Source organism: Ursus arctos, unplaced genomic scaffold (assembly GCF_023065955.2).
Source record: "Ursus arctos isolate Adak ecotype North America unplaced genomic scaffold, UrsArc2.0 scaffold_10, whole genome shotgun sequence".
Lineage (NCBI taxonomy): Eukaryota > Metazoa > Chordata > Mammalia > Carnivora > Ursidae > Ursus > Ursus arctos.
The window spans coordinates 76400627-76418945 of record NW_026622764.1 but is presented as its reverse complement, the minus strand read 5'-3'; the positions used below and the strand labels follow the sequence as shown (position 1 = coordinate 76418945).

Genomic DNA, 18319 nt, shown 5'->3' with positions numbered 1-18319 from the left:
TCTTAATCTCAGTCACTTTAGGAAACTGGTGATTTAGAAATTAAATGAGAGCTAGCAATAATATCTTTTGTAAAAATGAAGCAACCGAAAAGTCTGCTAGGCAAATGTTTCCCCACCTTGGCACCATTGACATTTGAGATCAGATAATTCTGTATTGTGGGTGGCCATCCTATGGATTATAGAATGTTTTAGCAGCATCCCTGGCCTCTACCCACCAGAGGCTCCTAGTACTTCTACCCCCTTGTTATAGAAAACAGAAATGTCCCCAGACATTGCCAAATTGCATTGACAGAATTGCTGCTGATTGAGAACCTTGCCATGGCTTTGGGACCTCTGCACTGGAGCAGTAAAGGGAGAGTCTCCAAGCAAGTACAAATTTCTTTATTGAGAGTCTAAGATTCACTCTAAGGGGCACCTGGCCAGCTCAGTCGGTGGAGCATGTGACTCTTGATCTCAGAGGTGTGAGTTTGAGCCCTATGTTGGGTGTAGAGATTACTTATAAATAAAATATTTTTTAAAAAAAGATTCATTCTAAGAATTAAGTGAATGATTATCTGTGCCATAGGGAATATTCAGGATGACTTTGGCCTGGATAATTTTCAAAACAAATTATAATTTGTCTACCTTAACTATAGCTATAGAAAAAACATTTGCACCCGTGTAGTATCTCGCTTTGAGCAGAGTAGTTTTCTGATAAACCCAACAAGATAATTCATTCTTAAAATATATTCTTCAGTTAGCAAAAATTGACCTGCTCTATAGAGTTCAGATGACATACTAAATGTCAGAGAACATCTACCAAAAGCAATGATTTTTATTTTACATTAACTATTCCTAAGCCACTCTTTCTAAGGCTAGGTAGTAAGAGAAATAGTTAAGTATTATTTGTACAATATATGTAAATTACCTTCTTACTGTGAATTATTAAGATAAATGTATACATAGGCAATTTATATAGTGACATTTTAAATTATTTTTTTTTTTAAAGATTTTATTTATTTATCTGACAGAGATAGAGACAGCCAGCGAGAGAGGGAACACAAGCAGGGGGAGTGGGAGAGGAAGAAGCAGGCTCATAGCAGAGGAGCCTGATGTGGGGCTCGATCCCACAACGCCGGGATCACGCCCTGAGCCGAAGGCAGACGCTTTAACCGCTGTGCCACCCAGGCGCCCCCATTTTAAATTATTTTAGAACATTACTTTTACAATACGTTAGTGGTCATGAATTGCTGACATACAGATTTTTGTGGAGTAATGCTGCAGTGTTGGTATACAGCACTGGTCAAGCACTGTAGGTGTGGCGGAAAGTAAAACAGATGAAAACCCCTGGGAAGAGAAAGACAACAAACAAATATATAGGTCAGTAGTCATAAGTGGTATAAAGGAAAAGCAAATAAGGGCATAAAGAATTTGAGGAGCGCTCTAAGTAGATGGCGTGGTCTTGCCTGAGGGCAGGGCAGGTGGAGAGTCTGTCCCTTTAGGTCCCCTTCCAAGGAAATCCATTTTCATAGGGCCAGAGAATACAAACTGTAGTTAATTTTTAATAGAAACAAACACTATTTGTGAGTATCATTCCTACTTGTGTCCCAAAAGACTGAGTTCATTTTCAACATTGTGCATTAATATTTTTCTAAAACTATCTCTTACAACTTAGGTTTGCGTTTCTTGGTTCGTCTCTGCACAGATATTGGATTAAAAGAAGTTCAAGAATATGCAACAAAACTCAAGAGATTGGAAAAAATGAAAGAAATAAGGGAACAGGTATCTCATATGGGCCAAAAACTGCTGTCTGTTAATTTTCAAAATGTCAGCCTTCTGTAGCTCAACTGAGTGATTCTGAGGGCTTCTCTCAGTAAAATAAAGTTGAAATTTTTTTCTGCTGTGGTACAAAAGGAAGAATAACTAAAATTCTAGTTTGAGGATAAAATTCTATCAAGAACCGATTCTTAATAGGAGAAAGTGCATCAGAATCAACATACTTTCATGGATGGGTACTCACAGACAAATCACTAACTTTCCCTAATACAAAATAACTCACAGGTTAATTTATGCAATTCATTTCAGTTGGAGTGTCCTGTGGCCCGTGGAAGCTAAGCTAAGGACTATATAATAATAGTACTTTTCTTTAAGCTGTTTCATTATGTAGTAGAACATAGCTCTGTGAATAATATTAATATACATGGAAGCATTTTATTTCTGTGTTTCATGCAACATGTGGAATAACAGTGTTCTTATTTTTACTTAAGAGAATAATCTCTCCTAAGTTTGAGCCTAGAATATTTAAAAATTTAACATGATTTTTGAGTGTCTGTCTTTCATAGAAAGAAAACATTCTTTAAGGTTAGACTTTTCAAGAAATTAATTATCTTGGATAATTAAATCTAAATTCCATATTTGCTTTCAAAGTGTGGTTATCTTGTCTTTGCTTTGAAGATGTGATCTGATTGTTTTATTCTCTTTTTTCAAGTATCAGTTGTTTAAGGATTATGAGCATGACATAGATTTTTACCTTAAAAATCCTGTAAAACATAAGTTGGTATTAAAACGCCATGGTAAGGTATATAGTTTAAAACTTGCTGTGAAGACCAATTTACTACCATGTACCAATTGCTAAATTAGGTAACCTATGTGAAAGCTTTGTAAAATTAAATGGGTATAAATCAAAGTTCAAGTGATCATAATTGTCCTCATAATCACTATTAAATGTGTTTCATTAAGAAGAATCAAAAATAATTATATATTTCAAACTAAGAACATGGTTTGGAGCTTAAAATTAGTTGTTGTCATTAGTAGTTTAAGTTTATACTGAACAGAGAACACAACTAATACAAATTATGGATCATGCATAGTATAGTTCTCGCAACTTACAGCCTTAAACAGGAAAACTGGCATATGCACTACCATCTCTGATTTAGTAGACTTCCACTGGGACCCCCTTTTACACAATAAGTAGCAGCCCTTCTGACTCCCTGGGACTTGCCTTGCAGCCAGCCCACAAGGGAATTCCAGCGGTAGGAAACCCTGATTCTGAGGAGTCCCTCGGAAATGAATTTTAAGGGCAAAGACCAAATATGCCCCCTTTAAAGAGATGCAGAGTTGCTTTTGCACAATTTTCTTATCACTTGATTTCCGCATGTTTAGTTGTATCTGGGTTGAGCCATTGTAGATACTGTGCTCTGGTTCTGGTCTTTACAGTACTTCATGTTTACACTGGCTTTCTCTATCTCTTTGCCTTTCCTCTTCCCTCATCCTTTTTCCTTTATCCATTCTCTCCCTGTGATGTTAAACTCTTTCTTCCTCTGGCTGACTGCTACAGGTTAATAATTTTGTGGACTGTCAGGTCTTACTGTTAAGAATGAATATGTAGGGGTGCGTGGTTGGCTCAGTCAATTGAGCATCTATCTGCCTTCCGGCTCAGGTCATGATCTCAGGGTCCTGGGATCCAGCCTCACCCCACCCCTCCTGTCAGACTCCCTGCTCAGTGGGGAGTCCGCTTCTGTCTCTCCCTCTGCCCCTCTCCCCTGTTTGTGCTCGCACTCTCTCTCTTTCTCTCAAATAAATAAATAAAATCTTTTTTAAAAAATGAATATGTAAATGTCATTGAGACTGCTTTTCTTTTCTAGGTAGTACTCAGCCTTTTGATTCCTCTTCCATCAAAATAGTTATATATACATTGAATATAGTCAATTTTTATCTGTTTCTCTCATAGACCTGACATCGTTCCATTGTCTTCACTAAAATAATTCCCTAATAACTTAATTAAGAATACTTTAGTAAACTCATACAAGTTACCGTTGATGCATTTAGATTTTCCAGTGGTTCTCTTACTTATTCACTGCAATTATTAATGTCTCACAGTGCTTGAGTAGTGCCTCTTTTGGCAGTATTTTATCACTGCCCTCATTGTAATCTGTATAAAACATAAGGTCATTACATTTATACATTTTATACATTTATACCTTCTCTCATTGTAGCTTCTCCTTAATATCTTCCCTCAAATGTTACTGCTTAATCTTTCATTAGAGTCAAAGTCACAGTCCTCATCCGCAAAGCACTCTCTCTACAGCGCCCTTGAAATCAATTTCTCTATTCTTTGGTATTCCTCATTAAATCTTAAACAAAAGAAACATTTGATGTTTTCTCACTTTACATTTTGCTTATAAATACAAAGTGGAGGAGAAAAAATTGTGAAAAAGAAGGGTCCTAGAAAGAAGAGACTTAAAGAGAAAGAATTCTCACTATCCGAGAGCTTATTTATCTTTTAATTGTTGCATGTCCCATTTCAGTACGTGTTTCTGAGATTGTGAGCCATTGGGGCAGAGCATTCTATTTCTTGGCTTGCATAGTGCATAAAGCACTATTAGTTATGGAACAAAGTATAATAAATAAACTTCTGAATTAAGGACGCTCTCCTTTTCTAAATTAGAACTTAAAACTTGTGACTATTTCTGTGCGTTTCTTGTTTAGAATCTGTCCTACTGCAGAAACTTAACATTTTTCTGTGTAATTAAAATTTCTTCATTTGTTAATGCCTGCATGATACTCTATTGTACAGATATGTCTTGATTTCTTTAAGCATTTTCACAGTTAGACAGCCAAATACCTTTTTTAGAGTTTGTAACTCTCTACAATCAGTCTAATTTTGGTGTTTCTTGCTGAAGAACACTTCCATATTGTGAACTTGAGACCGTTTGTGAAATGGACATGTAATTGATAGCAGGGATATCATAGATAATCACATCAAACTTTTACCTAGAGCTGTTAAAGGAATGCAGAGTTTACTCTCAGTCTTTATCCCTTCCTCTCCTCTGGAAGTGCTAGTAACGGTGGAAGTTTGGCAGCAGGAAGGAAAAGAAGTGAAGACACTAGATGAATGTTCGTGAATGATGTTAGCACTCTTCATGGTTCTGGTAACAGTTTTCCCTTTAATTCCACTTGATTACATCTGCTAATTAGACATTAATAATAGCAACAGCTAGCATTTACTGAGTGTATGATAGGTACAGGCACTGTTCTAAGTAAGCACTTTATTAACTAATTTAAACATCACAATAGTCCTACAATGTTGGGTATGGTCTTATTATTTTTTTTAATAGATGAGAAAACTGATATCCATGGTGGCTAAGTAACTTCCTCCAGGTCACACATTTATTGGGGGCAGACCTAGGCTTCAAATCCAGGCAGGCTGGCTCCCAACCCCAGGTTCCTAATTACTGTGCCTTACTACCTTTTGAATAGTAGGGGAAAAGGATGATGCCAATAATTATTTTTAGTTGATGTATAGTCCTTACTTATTCTGCACTCAGAAAAGTTGGTAACTCATACCATGAATTAAACTAAAATGTATCTTGCCATCAACTCACCAAAATTTGATTAGCCATTAGGGTCTCAGAATGGTTCTATTCAAGCATGCTCTGTGGACCAGTAGAGCCTCAGAATCACCTGGGCACATCTTAGAATTACAAAGTCTTGGGCCCCACCCCAGACCTACCCAAACCCTACCCCAGAGTTAAATTCAAGAATCTGTCTATGTGTTTTTTTTTTGTTTTTGTTTTTGTTTTTAGAATTTATTTATTTGAGAGAGAGAGTGCATGCACCAGTGGAGGGGAGAGGCAGAGAGAGAGGTAGATGCAGGCTCCCTGCTCATCAGGGAGCCTGATGAGGGGCTGGATCCCAGGGTCCTGGGATCCTGACCTGAGTTGAAGGCAGATGCCCAACCAGCTGAGCTACCCAGATGCCCCTGTGTATGTGTTTTTTTAAACAAGTTCTCCAGGTATTTTTCTTTTTACTAAAGTTTGAAAAACACTTGTCTAGAGTTTATGCTCCTACAGGGTCATCATGCAAATGATCAAATGCCAGCTCAGGATATGGAATCTGATTTGGGGAGTGGGGGGCAGAAAGTAGATGTAAAATAAATCAGTCCATGGATTTTTAACAATTGTTTAAAAATGGAAAAGGATTTATGTAGACCTAAGAAAGATAAATTGATTCAGGTTTAAGTGAGTCAGGATAGTGTTTCTCCCTGAACCCCTAACTCCTACTTTAAAATGTTAAAGCCAGAAATTTATTTAGACTGATTTTTCAGAGAATCTGTTTCTCTTCCTGGAACTATAATGGAAAAAGAAGACTGTTCTCCCCTTTATGCTTGGGGGGATCTACATTCCTGAGTAAGAAGAAAACTTTTACACATGTGTATTCATTAGTGCCATCAATAAGCAGTTCCAGGCATAGGCCGTTAGGCCAGGCAAGAAAGACCTTCTCTGCCATGTCTGGCTACTATGGGCCTGGAGCAATGTGAACTGGCCCCCGGCGCTGTAAGCCTCTTAGAAACATTTTTAAAGAGATGTTTTATGTTTCTTCTTCACTCAACACAAAAAAGTTAGCTGCAAGGCATTGTGTCACGCTTGACCATAGTCTGTAAAAGAACAAAATGGGAAGAGCAGGAATTAAATACTGAGTAATCTAAATATGAAAAGGAAGAGAAAAATATCAGCCGAAATGCGAGAAAGAGGATTAGAGAACAAAGTATACAAGATTCAGTATGGTGAAATTTGTTGATTTTCAGCAGCAAATAGGTGTCCAGTTGGAAGGGGATAATAAAAACCCTCATTCTCCATGAGCCTGGATGGCTCAGTCAGGTGCGTATCTGACTCTTGATTTTGGCTCAGGTCATGATCTCAGGGTTGTGAGATTAAGCCCCCCCGCATCCCGCTCCACACTGGGTGTGGTGCCTGCTTAAGATTCTCTCTCTCTCAAGATTCTCCCTCTGCACCTCCTCCCTCTCCCACTCCTCTCCAACCCCCCCAAAAAAACCCAAACCAAACCAAAACCCCACATTCTCTGCCCACAGGAGAGTGGTGAAGGAAAAAGACAAGCAGGGCAGGACCGTGAGTGTGAGGAGGGTATGGGTGTTGGTGAGCACACTGAATGAGCAGCCACCTGGGTTACAGGGGCGTTTCCCTAAGATGAGAGTGGAGCTTAAGGGACGAGAGGGAGCTAGGAAGAAGATGAAGAAGGGCATGACAGACAGAGGGTCCATGGAGGCAGGAAGCTGGCACATCCAAGCAGTGCAGGCTGCCCTTTATTCACAAAGTAGGAGGGGCAGTCCGTTTCCAAAGGTCAAAAGGACAGCATGTGGTGTATTAAAAACATGGTTGTTCTGTGGGGCGTGGGGACGGACACTGAGCCAGCAGTGGGGAGGCCCCTGGAGACTGTCATGTGCTTACGTGATATGTGTCCAGCAGGGCACGGTGTCCTGGGAATAGGAGAGGAAGAAGAGAAGTCATTGAATCAAGCCAGGTTGTAGGTTTCTTGGTGCGTGGAGCGGAAAGACAAGTGGGCAAGCAAGGGGCCTGGAGGTCCTGATGGAGATGTGCTTAAAGGTGGGGTGATCCTAGGCTGGAAATAAAGTGAAGATTTAAGGGAATTAATTAGGAAAAGATGGCTGAGAGCCGAAGAATTGGGAAGTTTTAGATGAGAGTAAGGAATAGGTGGAATGGGGTGAAGAGTGTGGTGACGGTGGAAAGTGCTCACTTTCCTAAATTGTCCTATTATAAACATATGGCTACTAAAGCAGGATGTAAGATCTGGTCTCACATTTGATTTGAAAAAATTTCAAGTTACATGGGCATTTGTCTTTATGAGTTTATTTTAGCATTGTATAGGTCTTTTAGCTATGCTAGAAATAATCTGTGGAGAGATGAAAAGCAAGTTTTGAAATAAAATCTGATTAAGGATGTTAACATTTTTATTTTGTTATATCATTTTTAGATTTTCAAAAGAGAAGGGGCAAAGGAGAGAGATGGGGTTTCAAGGGAAGTTTCTTAACAGAAAAAAATGTGAGCATGTTTACATGCATTTGAAAGTCCTGGGTTTTAGGACAGTGTTCCATTTTACAGAAACGAGTCTTGAATTATTGAAAGGAAATTTTTTTCTTCCTAGCAGACCACAATGTCAGTAACCCCCTCCAAGACCTGATAATTTATAAATACTGGGGGAGTCGTCGGGGTTGAGGGAATAGTTTGTCCTTTGAATTAAATATGACATTGTGTTTATATTATTGAAGATCAAAATAAGGTACTAACCTTTGTTTCAAATTTTTAAGTCAGTTGTAGAGTAAATCTCAAAAGCTCTCTGATTCTGGTTACTGACTGCCCTGTCTCTAAACACAGCATTAGACATATGAGAATCTGGCAGTGTGATTTGAGGCAGATTCCGTGGCAATACAAAAAGTCTAACACGTAAGCAAAACAAAGTAACCATAAATTGTTTCAAGAAACTTAAGAATGTCACAGGTTGGAGATATTTCTTATGTTTTAAGGATGAGCTTGTACCTAAGAAAGTGGACTACTGAACAGATCATAGGCATTTTGTGAGATTTTAATTGCACTTTTATTGTAGAAGTTGAATTTCAAAAGCCAGTTTACCTTTTCTTTCCCCAAAATAGTTCAGGTTCAGCCATTACAGAGTTGGACTAGCTCAGGAAATAGCCCTTCTGTGGATTCCCTTGTCCCCTGCCACCCCCCAGGTTTAAGACGTGAACTTTCATATCAGGAGAATATTCGGTTTGTAATACACGCTGCACCTGTAAGTGGACGTGCCACTTGAGTATTTCATAAGGACTGAGGACCCTGGTAGCAGGCAGGCTGTGAACCCTTCACTTAGAGAACAGCCTCATCTTTTCTCTTGTAGAGTCAACTCTCAAGTATGGAGCAATTCGAACCCAGCTTTTAAGGGCCTAGGAGCAGTGAATCTTTAGGGCTACACGATAATGTTATTTTTTAAAAATAAACATTTAGTTATATTCAACTTTGAGGAATTATAATTTATTCTTTTAAATTCATCATCTTGTTCTAGCGCATAAAGTCTGGCAGAGACAGCAGTGGGGGCTCCCGCGGCAGAAGAGAGGGGAGTGCCGGCAGTGGTGAGTATTTCCCATTTCCTTGAAATACTGGATTTGACAGGCGGGTAGTCCATGGGCTTCTAGAAACATCATGAATAATCCAAAAAAATGTCCTTTGTTTGCTTGATCTATACACAGTAAAACCTCACTTATTCTAATCAATTTTGTAAGCAGTCTGCTATGTCCATGACTGTAAACGCTAGCGGATTTTACTTCTTAAATAACCATACCTGTTTCTGCTAAGTGATTATTAAATAAGTTCATGCTGGATAGATGAACATAGGTGTCTATGCCAATGAGGTTTTACTGTGTTACATTTTTTAAATTTACACTTAAGGCAGTACCATGAGAAGTAAGATGATCTTATAGAATGCTGGCAGTCCTGAGTCTTTACACTTTTCTTGTAGAGATAGTGCCGGTCTGAAATGAGGAGACATAGTTCTAGTTCCTGTCTTGATCACGACAGCCTTCTGTCTTTAGACCAACCGTGTAAATGCTGTAGGCTGTAGGTGATTTCTGAGTTTGTCTGCATCTCTCAGTTCCTCGACTTTGATTGCTCGTCACACCATTACTTAAGAAGATTGTTAAGTTTTCCTTCCCTCTTTCCTCATCAACAAAATCTACCTTCTCTGTCTACATCAGGGAGTAGTATAAGTTAAACTTCATAGAAATTTGGTGGTTTTAAAGAAACTAATTGGAAAAATAAATGCTAAATTGGAATCTAGAAATACACATATATTCTCTCATATCCATACTTAGCGCTCTCATGCATACGTGATCCAAGTCCGCCAACTGCCCAACTTCAGTCTCCCATCTCTTTGTGATCTAGGAGTCAGGACAAAGACAAATGGGACCCTTAGTTCAGGTAGGTCTTCTTTCATTCATTCATAAACATGCATTAGATGCATGCCAGGCGCCAGATAAATACTGTGCGAAGTGCCAAGGACATGGGGGTGAGTAAGACATGGTCCCTGTGCCTGGGGAAATGAACAGCTGGGCGGAAAGACACACAAGTTTCAGGTGCCGCCAAGACTGCTGCTGTGCTGCAGAGTGCTCAGGTGTGCTCTCACTTCCCTAGAAGCTGCAGCTGGACAAAGATTCTTTCCTGAGTTGTAAGCTCTGCTTTGCCAGCTAGGTTTAAGCAGTTACAGCCATCAGTGACATCTAGTTCCAGCAAGACAGTTTGATTCTCTAAGGATCAGTCCAGCTTCTCCAGCTGAACCTCACAATCCTCGCCTGTTTACCCTTAGGTCACAGGAGTCGTTACTCAGAGCTTCAGAAATTAGTAGAAGCAGCTTGCAGCTTGAGTCCCAGGGGTGCCAAGGGCAGTCTGCCACCTCAGGGAGTAGCCATTTCCTCTCTGGTCCGCCCTCTGTGGTCATGATGGGCGTTCACATCTCCATAGTGCCCCCTAACCATCAGATGTCACCTCAGTTCTGTTACCCTGGCCTCACGCCTGCTTTCGTGTGTTCACTTAACCCTCTGGGGTTGGATGAGTTACATGGCATCCCAGACTTCATTTCCTCCTGCCCCCCAAGTTGGAATGCCTCTTTCGGTAGCCTTGCTGGTTCCACCCTGACACTTTCTCAAGAATCATATTTTCTGCCTTTTTTTCTCCAGCTCTTGGCACAGGCCACAGGGCAGACTGTCCCAGCTTTGAAGTCTGAATAAACCATGCTGTGGATGCCTCTCTCACTTTCTCTTCCCTTTCACCTCATGGGGCCCTCTCAGAACACCCGCAGCACACTGCGGGTGTGCCCCCTCCTCACCAGCCGTCTCCCTCCCACTCCGCCAGCACCAGTCACTGTGCGCATAGTGGCCATACCTCAGTTAGGACTTCCCAGTACAAACCCACACGTGACAGCCCCCAATCTTACCCATCGTCCACCTCTACCTGTGAAACCTAGAGATGCACATTTACGTCTTTACACGGAAATATTTGGCACTCCTGTCTGATCCACAGGTCAGATAGTGGAAAGGGATGATTTTCTAAATGCATCCAAAAGAGACCAGCCTTAAGCTGTTAAAATAAATGAATGCCTACAACTAGATTTTTAAAGTATTGCCCGGGAGCAAGGACCAAGGGAACTTAAATAACAGACTTATGAAATGCTTGAGGGCCCTTGAAAATTGTCCCTTTTTTTGTGGGTCAGGCTAGTCCTACTACAGCCTTATTTTTGCTGTTAGTCTGTTTAATAAACCTCAGTTCCTGTCCTCTTCAGTGGTTCTTCCAATTTTAGCATGTGGCAGAGTCTCCTGGAAGGCTTGTGAAAACAGCCTGCTGAACTCCTAGTCCAGCATTTCTTTTCCTTTTTTTTTTAGATTTTATTTATTTATTTGACAGAAAGAGAGCAAGTGAGGGCGAGCATAAGCAGAGGGAGCAAGAAAGGGAGAAGCAGGCTTCCCGCTGAGCAGGGAGCCCGATTACGACGAGGCAGGGATGATCCCAGGACCCGGGATCATGACCAGAGCTGAAGGCAGACGCTTCACCGACTGAGCCACCCAGGCGCCCCTAGTCCAGAATCTGAACCAGTCTGGGCCATGCCCAGGAATTTGCATTTTCACAAGGCCCCAGCTGATGCTGATGCCGATGGATCTTAAATGAGGTATTATAAGAGTAAATGTGATATAGTGTGTATAGAAAGTTGCTGCTACTATTACCACCAAATTGAAATTCACAGTAGTGGCACTCATCCAGCCTTTGGCCTAATGCCTTAGTTCTGTCACTCCCAAGTGTATTACCCTCGGAGGTGGTGTGAGCTTGAAACTAACTTAAAATTACACGGACAGTTCATGGAAGGGGGCTCAGCGCAGTGCCTGGCACATACTCGATGCTGAGTAACTATTATTATTATTTGATACAAACTGCGTTGAAAAGCAATAATGTTTGCTTTAGAATATTGAATATGCATTCCAGGATTTTCAGTACTTTAGTTTGTTTTTGTAGAATTAGCTTAAAATGAAATGAACTTGGGGTGCCTGGGTGGCTCAGTCATTAAGCATCTGCCTACGGCTCAGGTCATGATCCCAGAGTCCTGGGATCGAGCCCCACATCAGGCTCCCTGCTCAGCGGGAAGCCTGCTTCTCCCCCTCCCACTCCCCCTGCTTGTGTTCCCTCTCTCGCTGTCTCTCTCTCTGTCAAATAAATAAAATCTTTTAAAAAAAAATGAAATGAACTTGTTTTAACTCCTTAAAGTAGAAATGCATTACTCTTTTAAATGCCAAATTTGGGGAGAATCTGCATGACCTGGGGAGTCTGCTTCTCTCTCTCCCTTCTCCCCACCCCCACTCATGCTCTCTCTTGCTATCTCTCTCAAGTAAATAATCTTTTTTAAAAAAAATGAATGAATGAATGAATGAATGAATGCCAAATTTGGGGTTAAGGTTTCAGCTGCTCAGTGCCAAAACATCAAACAATTCAGAAAAGAGTTAAGTCACACTGAAGGTCAGTGTCCACAAGGAGAGCTGTATTCAACAAGTTCCAGGTCTCCATAGTCAGCATTTGTACGGTCTACATGGGTAAGCCAGGGGAGGGGAGTAATCACATTCCTGCGTAGTGTGTTGGCTTGCATTAAAAGACCAAGAAATTTGCAGAGCACATCTGCCTCTCATGTGTATCTGTCCTCAGGAAACAAGAGTGCCTTCTTGTAAAGCATCTTACATCTTACATTTTAGCGTGATGGTTGCATTTTGTGACTTGAGCACTGTGTTATTAAGGCTTCATTTAAAAATTGTTTTTATTCACTCTGTGTACTACTTAATAGTTTGCTACATTTTTTAGTTTTTATTATGTCTTGGGTGTGAACTTTTCCCGTGACAATGTATCACTTAGTTTTACACTAAAAATAATTTTATAATGAAAGTGAGTAGGGTAGTATGACTCAGTGAACAGAAATTAACTTTATGGACACTTTTTGAGAAACATGTCTGTTATAAAATACATTGTAGCCATACTTTATTTTTAAAATTTGAAGTTTTGTTTTAAGATTTTAGTCCAAGGGTAAGTTTTTTTTACTAGAATACATTCTCACAGTTTTGTGGACCTCAGTTGTCCCAAGCAGAGTGAACAACTCATGCTTAGTGACCACCACCTGTGGACAAACAAAAGATTACAGCCTAAGGAGGTAGGATAGGAAAAGCACATGTAAATATATCTAAATTCAAAGAATCACATCAACAAAATGTAGCTAATCTCTAGGAAGAAAGGGAGTGAACATGTATGGGGCAAAAAAAAACTTGGGGAAGCCAGAGGGACTGAGGACTCTTATTTCACAAGAGTGTCACTCCTGTCAGCTTCGGTTCCAGAGTAAGTGCCCTCTTCACCTCAGAAAGCCAAAGAGTAATTGTGATGAATGCCCTGGTATCTAAGTATTTGGAAGCTGGTATGTAACACAAAGGGAACTTTAGTAGCAATAAATATTAGAAGAGAGTTGATAGCACACACTGCGGCACCAAAGTATTGTCTGTGTCACAGATTCTGAAGAAATTTCTCTGTGTCAGTCTACCTTGCTGGTCTCATCTGCTAATGTGTCACGTGTTTTCTCTAAGCCAGGGGGTTGGCACGCTTTTTCTGTAAAGAGCCAGGTAGGAGACAGTTGAGGCTCCGGGGTCATACCCATGCTTGCTGTGTCACGAAGGCAGGCGTGGACAACATGTAAGTGAACGGCTGTAGCTGAGCTCTCTGAAACTTCATCTTTGGACACTGCAATTTGAATGTCCTATAAATTTCATGTGTCACAAAATATTGTTATTCTTTTGCTTTCTTTCCAGGCTTCAAAAATGTCTGAACCATTCTTAGCTCACTAGATGTTCAAAATAGGGCCCCAGACTGTAGTTTGCTAATTCCTGCTCTAGGCTGGACTCCCCAAGAATGTTCCTGGGTGTGACAGATGGGGGCCCTCAGGTTATCCTCTTTCAAAGCACTGATTTCAGCTATCTAATACACTGCACACAGCTTGTGCAGTCAGATTCTTTATCGCTGACCTTTTCCCCTTAAAACTGTCCTAGCTGTTTACGTCCCAGCCACGTCCAGATATGTCAAACACATAATAACAGAGTGTATGAGGTTTTGTTTCTTCAACAAAACATGCTCCTTTCCTCCAGCCATTAGCTTATTGCCCTGCATTTGAGGTCATTATAATTAATTCCTCAGTCCTGGTATTCGTCCAACATCTCTGGACCTCTTTTTCTTTTTTCTTTTTTTTTTTTTAAAGATTTTATTTATTTATTCGACAGAGATAGAGACAGCCAGCGAGAGAGGGACCACAAGCAGGGGGAGTGGGAGAGGAAGAAGCAGGCTCATAGCGGAGGAGCCTGATGTGGGGCTTGATCCCATAACACCGGGACCACGCCCTGAGCCGAAGGCAGACGCTTAACCGCTGTGCCACCCAGGCGCCCCTGGACCTCTTTTTCTAAGTCACCATATCTTACACGACCTTAGGCAAGTTATTTAATCTTTGTCACAGTTTCCTTGTCAGTCAAATGGGAGTGAAAATAGGACCTACCTAATAGGGTTGTTCAGAGGGAGAGATGCGTTAATACATCTCTGTGTCGGACACAGGCAAGTACCTGATAAGGGCGATTCCTATTTGACCAAGGAGAAGGGGGCAGTACCTGACATTCTGGTGTACACATCTGTGTATAGTGAAGGTCCATGTCTTTACCTCTCCTGGATGTGTGACCTTGGAGTTTGTTATTCTCAGAGTTTTTCCTACCACCAGAGGGTCACATTTATCAATGCATGAAGGTAAATGTCAAGTGTACCTCTCTCTTACTACAGAGTACAGAGTTTATAAAAGGGTTTTTTTAAAAAACAAAAATTCTAGAAATTGTATATGTAAGTGAGTGTTGTATTTTGAAGTTACCAATTTGGAAAGCTGAATATTTATTCCAATAATGCTGTTAGTCAAAACATTCGTGAAACTCCTCTTTTGGGATTTCCATTAGAGGCAAATTACAAAAAGCACAGGAAATCCGATCTATTTTACAGATATATGTAATATATGTATTTAAATCTGATGAAATACATAAACGCATATATATTACATATATCTGTAAAATATATATACACATTTTATATATACACATGAGCATACACACACATCCCATCAATTTTTTTCCTTTCCTGTGTTTCTGTTTATCAATAAATAAGCATTTGTCACGTTCCTGACCATAGCAGATATTCAGTAAATATCAGTTTCCTTTCAGCTCCTCCTTCTTCCATACATTTTTTATATACCAGGTACTAAGTTAAGCATTTAAGACATGCAAAATATAACTCAAAAACTGTAATAAATCAGAGTGCCTGGGTGGCTCAGTGGGTTAAGTGTCCAACTCTTGATCTCAGCTCAGGTCTTGATCTCACAGTCATGAGTTCAAGCCCTGCATTGGGCTCCACACTCAGCCCAAATGAACTTTAAAAAAAAAAGTAACAAATCAATTATCTACTTTATACATCTTTACTGATTCTGTCCACAGCCGCCTTCAACTGAGTGTTGCCTGTTATAGTAGCTATCACAGTCAACTTTTCCAATTTTGATATATCCCTGTTAGCTGTTTTGTTGGGTAATAATATAATTAGATCAGTAGGTGTAGGGAGTAAGGGGTGAAGTTAAACTGAGAATTGCAGCTGTAACAATATAAAAATGGCTGGAGTTTTCACAGTAAAATTAGGTCCAAACAATGGGTCTTGTAAAATTACACGAGGATCATATCATCTGAGTTGATGATGTCATTACTTTCTGAGATAGTAGGGCTGAGGAGGGTACTTTGGATCCATACCTATGGTATGCTGCCCCTTAACTTTCAAAAGGGGCAGAGGCAAAGGAAGATCAGCTTCCTCATATCGAGAGGATAGATAATTTGTAAGTTGGGCTACAAAGTACATAGACGTAAGTTAGAGAATAGATTCATGCTGAAGGTCTCAAAAGTGCTGTCTGATGTTCTTCAGTATTTCTAGATATAAACAAAAATTTACTTATACTTATGGAATGAGAGAAGATCTTCCATAGTGACTGCATCTTTGTAGGTGCCAAAGTGAGTATCATCTTGGAGATGGAGGAGAGAGACCAAAAATATTTTTTAATGTCTAATGGATAGTGAAATCAGAGTCTGTAGCTCCCCAGAAGAGAATCATTTAAGAAGAGATTGAACAGAGTAAGGGGCACTGAGTTTGTAACATAGAGGAATAGGAAGAATTTTTTAGAAGGTTTCATTTTGGATAGCACTTTCAAAAAATAAGAAATCCGGGACAGTCGATAGGCTTCCTAGCTTAAGAGAAAGGGGTCGATGTTGGAGACTTATCGAATATTGGTTAATTGGACCTTGAAAACTAAAAATGGCTATTAGATTTTTCAATTAAGATAGTGTTGGTAACCCTAAAGAAAGTGGTCTCAGTACACTGTTGGGCAAAAAATCAGATACCAATGATTTAAGGAGTGTATGGATGCAGGAAGTTGGAGAAGAGAATATAAACTGTTCTCTCATGTATGGTGGCAAGTAGGCAGCATCACCAAGAATTAAAGAAATGTAAATTAACCTATAAAATTATCAGTGATTTTTTTAAAAGGATAATTCTCTGGGATAGGAAGGATGAGATGAGATGGGCATTCTTTATAAATTAAATGCTGCTGGTAGGAGCTCTAAGTGGTATACCTTGTTGGGAACATTTGATAGTATTCATTAAGACCTTTAAATGTCCATACCCTAGATTTGGACAAAGAATTATATACACACATATCGATCACATTATTTGTGATAGAAAACATGAGAATGAGCTAAATGTTCAACTGGAAATAATTCCAAGTTTAATTCTATTCTTTACAGTTGTAACACGACATCATGCTTCCTTGCCTAATCTTTAAGAGAGTTATGTTGCCATTAGAAACCACAAAGCCTTCAAACATTTAATATAGAATGGCTTCCAGAGGTGATAGAACTTTTGAAAAAGAATATTATTTACAACTAGAATGTAGTGAATAACAGTAATTATACAATGTGCTTTCCTTTTTACTTGTCTGTAATTTATACAATAGTGTTAAGAGCATACTGAAATCAATAAAACAGGAAAAAAGCAAAAAAAAATCAGATCTTTTGTCAGACTTTTTTAATGTGTTAAAGGTGTAACATCATAGAAATGCTATTTATAATGACCGTTTAAGGTAAAAGTACCCACAGACAGTAAAGGACTTGAAGGTAGTGGCCATGTCTTCTTCCTCTGCCGCATCTGGAAACCTCGAGGTACTGAGTAGGAACATAATTAATACTCATCAGAATTTTAAAATATTTTGACGGTACGAAAGATAAATCTGTATACTTGTCTTATTTTTACATTATTCCTGTAAATGTAGTATGGACTGAGTTTTGTAAAATCCTTGCCATAATCTAATTCTGTTTAAAGAATTAAGAAAAATGAAGTATATTGTTTTTCATCTTCTCTTTATGGTTTTTTTCCTGCCTTCATTTTATCTACAACTATAAATCTTGTCATACTCTTAACCATTTTCTTTATAAATAAGTAAAGACTGTCTTCCCTTGGAAAGAGAATTCATTTTCATTTGAAGAGAATGGAGAGAGTTTATGTAGTTAGCCTCTTAACTTTACTTAATTTGTTCCATGAATAGAACATATGTTATAAAACTCACTTTCTCACCAAAAAAGGAACTAATATTTTAAAACCTTAACTTTCTAAAATGTTTCAAACAGTCTGCCTTCTTAGTATGAGTTGCCTTGTAAAAATATTGGTCAAGGGAGGATCTAGTCTCTCCTCCAGCAAAAGTATTGTGAGATTTTCCCCAAATGTCAAGATTGCAAGCTGCTTTATAAGACGAGGGTCTAGGCAATTCTGGGGATGGGAAAAGGGTCTAAAACATAGAGCTGTGAAAAGAGATTGTGAATTTACTTTGTCTGGATAATATTAAGACAGCCACATTCTGTGCTGCTAAGCTTGGAAGAGCATATGGTAGGATTGTGTGTATGAATAAGGCCATACTTACTCATATAAACTTTTCACAACTGTATGGAAAGTGCTACACTTTACCTAGGTCCTTTGCCAAAAAAGCATAATTGTAGAATGGGCAAGGACTAGGTTGGCAATCAGGAAACCTCGGTTTTGCTGATGGAATTGCCACTAACCGTGAATTCGAACAAGTCACTTTACCTCCTTAGGCTTGTTTCCTCATCTGAAAAATAAAGAGGTTAGACTTAACCTTTTTAGTAACATTTATGTGTGTTCCTGCTGACTATGAAATTATTACTTCTATTTCTGACAGTAAGATGGACTGAATATTCAGGGAAACTCCTCCAGGAATAGCACTCCTAAAAATGGTGAATTGAATTTGGGGGAGGGGGGCAGAGAGGAACGAAAAAAGAAAATAAGAAAACGAAAAAAAATGTTAAATTCATGAGTTGGCAAGAAAA

At 39.4% G+C, this 18319-nt stretch overlaps 1 protein-coding gene across 6 annotated transcripts in view; it reads left to right on the top strand.

The window, feature by feature from the left end:
* Positions 1-18319, top strand: part of IFT88 (intraflagellar transport 88) — a 146842-nt gene that overhangs the window by 114479 nt on the left and 14044 nt on the right. For all 6 annotated transcript variants that reach the window (XM_057309773.1, XM_026492961.4, XM_026492957.4 and 3 more), the window contains 2 exons: positions 1655-1761; positions 8857-8923. In XM_057309773.1, coding sequence (XP_057165756.1) covers positions 1655-1761; positions 8857-8923 — 174 coding nt within the window. The remainder of the gene's footprint in view (positions 1-1654; positions 1762-8856; positions 8924-18319) is intronic.